Source organism: Lepidochelys kempii, chromosome 1 (genome assembly GCF_965140285.1).
Source record: "Lepidochelys kempii isolate rLepKem1 chromosome 1, rLepKem1.hap1, whole genome shotgun sequence".
NCBI classification, from domain to species: Eukaryota; Metazoa; Chordata; order Testudines; family Cheloniidae; genus Lepidochelys; species Lepidochelys kempii.
In genome coordinates this window covers 4583275-4586220 of record NC_136380.1, presented here as the reverse complement: position 1 = coordinate 4586220, position 2946 = coordinate 4583275, and the positions used below count along the sequence as shown (strand labels likewise).

General features: G+C 46.5%; 1 protein-coding gene across 1 annotated transcript; it reads right to left on the bottom strand.

Annotated features, from left to right (window-relative positions):
* Positions 1 to 1205: 1205 nt before the first annotated feature.
* On the bottom strand, positions 1206 to 2177 carry LOC140916386 (olfactory receptor 52P1). Its single transcript, XM_073358042.1, has one exon. The coding sequence runs from the start codon at positions 2175 to 2177 to the stop codon at positions 1206 to 1208; it is 972 nt and encodes a 323-aa protein (XP_073214143.1).
* Positions 2178 to 2946: the final 769 nt, after the last annotated feature.

Genomic DNA, 2946 nt, shown 5'->3' with positions numbered 1-2946 from the left:
CTTTTCTTCCATGACTTCACCTACGCTCCATTCTTCCTGTCCTTGCGACACCTGGTTACCATGACCTTTGCTGAGTCCTGACTCCCTCCTCTCCTCCAACCCCTCCTCCGTGAACTGCCTGTCTGCCACTCACTGAGTCCCTCCTCTCATCCACTCACCTTCCCTGTGGCCCCCCACCTCGCACATGCTGAGTCCCTCCTCTGCTCCACCCCCCACCCACTGCTCTCTGAGTCCCTCCCCCTAATCCCTCATCCCCCATAGCTTCTATTCCCTGTGGCATCTCTGTGTAATAGAGAACCACATTTCAAAGTGGTCCCTGGCCTCCTGGCCTCCTGTGTTCAAGCCGCCTTCGCTAACTTGTTCCAGTATCAGCAGGCACAGCGGCAGGAGGAGTCCCACAGCTGGACCAAGTGTAGGATCCAGATCTCAACCAAAAAGCAGAGGCATTCAAATGCCATAAGTGATTAAGGGTATTTCTGCACTACAGGATTCGGCCAATGTTATTTAAGTCGATCCTCAGCCTCTGATTTAAGCAATTCTGTTTTACATGTCCCCACTATTTTCATTGTGTCGGCTAAGCACATCCTCACTAGCTGGGCTTATGAGCATGCTCTTGTCTAACACTGCAGTTTATTAGATTGAGGCACACACAGACATAACCAATAGGTCTAGAATATCCCAGATATTTACCTAACACCTGGAAAGGAACTGAATAATAAACAGCAGGTTCACAGTGGGCAGTTGGTCACCCATTGGGGAGAAAGAGTATCAGGAAAAAGGTCTCTCAAGATGGTTTCTGAGGACTGCTCCAAAGTGCAATATAATTAGCTAATCTTTTATAATGTCTTACAAAGCATAGAGGTCATAGTGACCCCTACTGGATCACCACTTTTTCCAACTTTCAATAAACTTTGAATATCAGAGGTGTTTAGATTCAAGGTTTTCATCCATTTATCTTCTCTCTTTCTGATGTATTTACTTGTCTGTCCACTCCCCCCATTGCAATTAGCAGAAACTGCCTGCCAGATTTTGACCTTGCATCTAAAAACCTGTTTTCTAATTAACCCTTAACTATGTGGTGTTCTATATTGTTAATTCATTGTGGCCCATGCACATCACATGGCTGCGATTAGCTTGAGAACATTCTGAGGTAAACATCCCTCAAAATCCAGGGTAACATAGGGCAGTTCCAAAACCCTCTCTTGTCATGAGGGTTTAAAGTCAGTACCGCGAGGTGAGTACATTCTGCAGATGTATTTGACCATTTTGTCACGAAGATCCTTGGTGTTGATCCCATAAATGATAGGGTTGAGCATGGGGGGAATGAGGTAATGGAGGTTGGACAAGAGGATGTGAACATGCGGAGTGATGCCCTGACCAAACCTGTGTGACAGACTGGAGAGGAGTCCAAGAGGATACGACGTCATTAGCGCACAGATATGGGCTGTGCAGGTGTTGAGGGCTTTCTGGTTGGCTTCCTTGGAAGAGATTCTGAGGAGCGTCCTGATGATCAGACCGTAGGACAGGCCAATGAGCGTCAGGTCGAACCCAATGATTACAAACGCCATCAGCATGCCGTACACTCTGCTGGCTGTGATGTCCCCACATGACACCTTTGCCACAGCTATGTGGTCACAGTACGTATGGGGGATAATGCGGTTGGCACAGAATGGCTGCCTGCTCAGGAGCAGGGGCATAGGCAGAATGAAGAGAACAGCTCTTGTCAAACCCACTAGCCCTAGCTTAGCTATTCGTGCGTTGGTGAGGATGGTGGCGTATCTCAGAGGGTTACATATGGCAACATAGCGATCAAAGGCCATTGTCACTAGGACAGCTGAGTGCATAGTAGAAAATGCGTAAAAGAAGAACATCTGGGTGAGGCAGCTCTTCACAGTAATGCTTTTCAAATTGAACCAAAAAATACACAGTGCCTTTGGCACAAAGGAGGTAGATGTGGTGATGTCTGAGAGCGCCAGCATGCAGAGCAGCAGGTACATCGGCTTGTGCAGGGTCTGCTCTTTGCCTACCACAAACAGAACTGTGAAATTTCCCAACAGGCCCATAATGTAGAACGCAGAGAAAGGGATGGAAATCCAGATGTGGTCAGCTTCCAGGCCAGGGATGCCGGTTAGGATGAATATTGAAGAGTCAGAGGGGGAGAAGCTGAAATTTGCCATGAGGTGGCCGGTGCGTCGATCAGGCTCAGAAATGCTCCATGTGCCTGTGAAGGGAGAGAAGCACAGCGAGGGGGATTACACAGTTTATAACAAATAGTATGGTAACTATTTTATATTTTTATTTTAGGCACATTGTATAGTTTTACAATTCTTGGTATTAGCAACACATTACTTCCAAAAATCACCACTGGCAATAACAACAAATCCATTGCAAGTGTCCATCTACAATCATTTTTGTCATGCCACACCTTTGGCCCAATACTATTGGGATTTTGGGGTTTTAGGTTTAACCTGTGGCCTCTCTTTGCAAAATTAAGTTCTCTCTTTCCTCCTTGTCCTGAAGGATCAAATCCTGATTTCTCTTGCTTAACAGAATCCACTGGCTGATTGGGTGTGCCCTCTGTGCTAACAGCTATTAGCCAGTCTTTCTTCTCCCTGTCAGCCAGGTAATTTCCATCCAGCCAGACAGAAGCCCCTTCACCAGTGTTCAGATCCTTAACTCTTACCAATTCCAAGGCTGGACTCTGTCTTAAAGAGATACCATCCATTTTTACTAGCATATTAGATGCAAGATTCTGTTGTCCTTCCATTACCAACCTCTGTTTCCACATGGAAACAGATGTTAAATTCACTGAGAGACTACAAGTCATAGGCAAAATGTCTAGAGGTGAGAGTGTACCTGCCATCCCTGGCCTGCATTCTCGAGAGATTAACTACGCAGCTCTTCTGCTCTGCAGACTTAGCTACCCAGTCTTCCCTCTCAACCTGA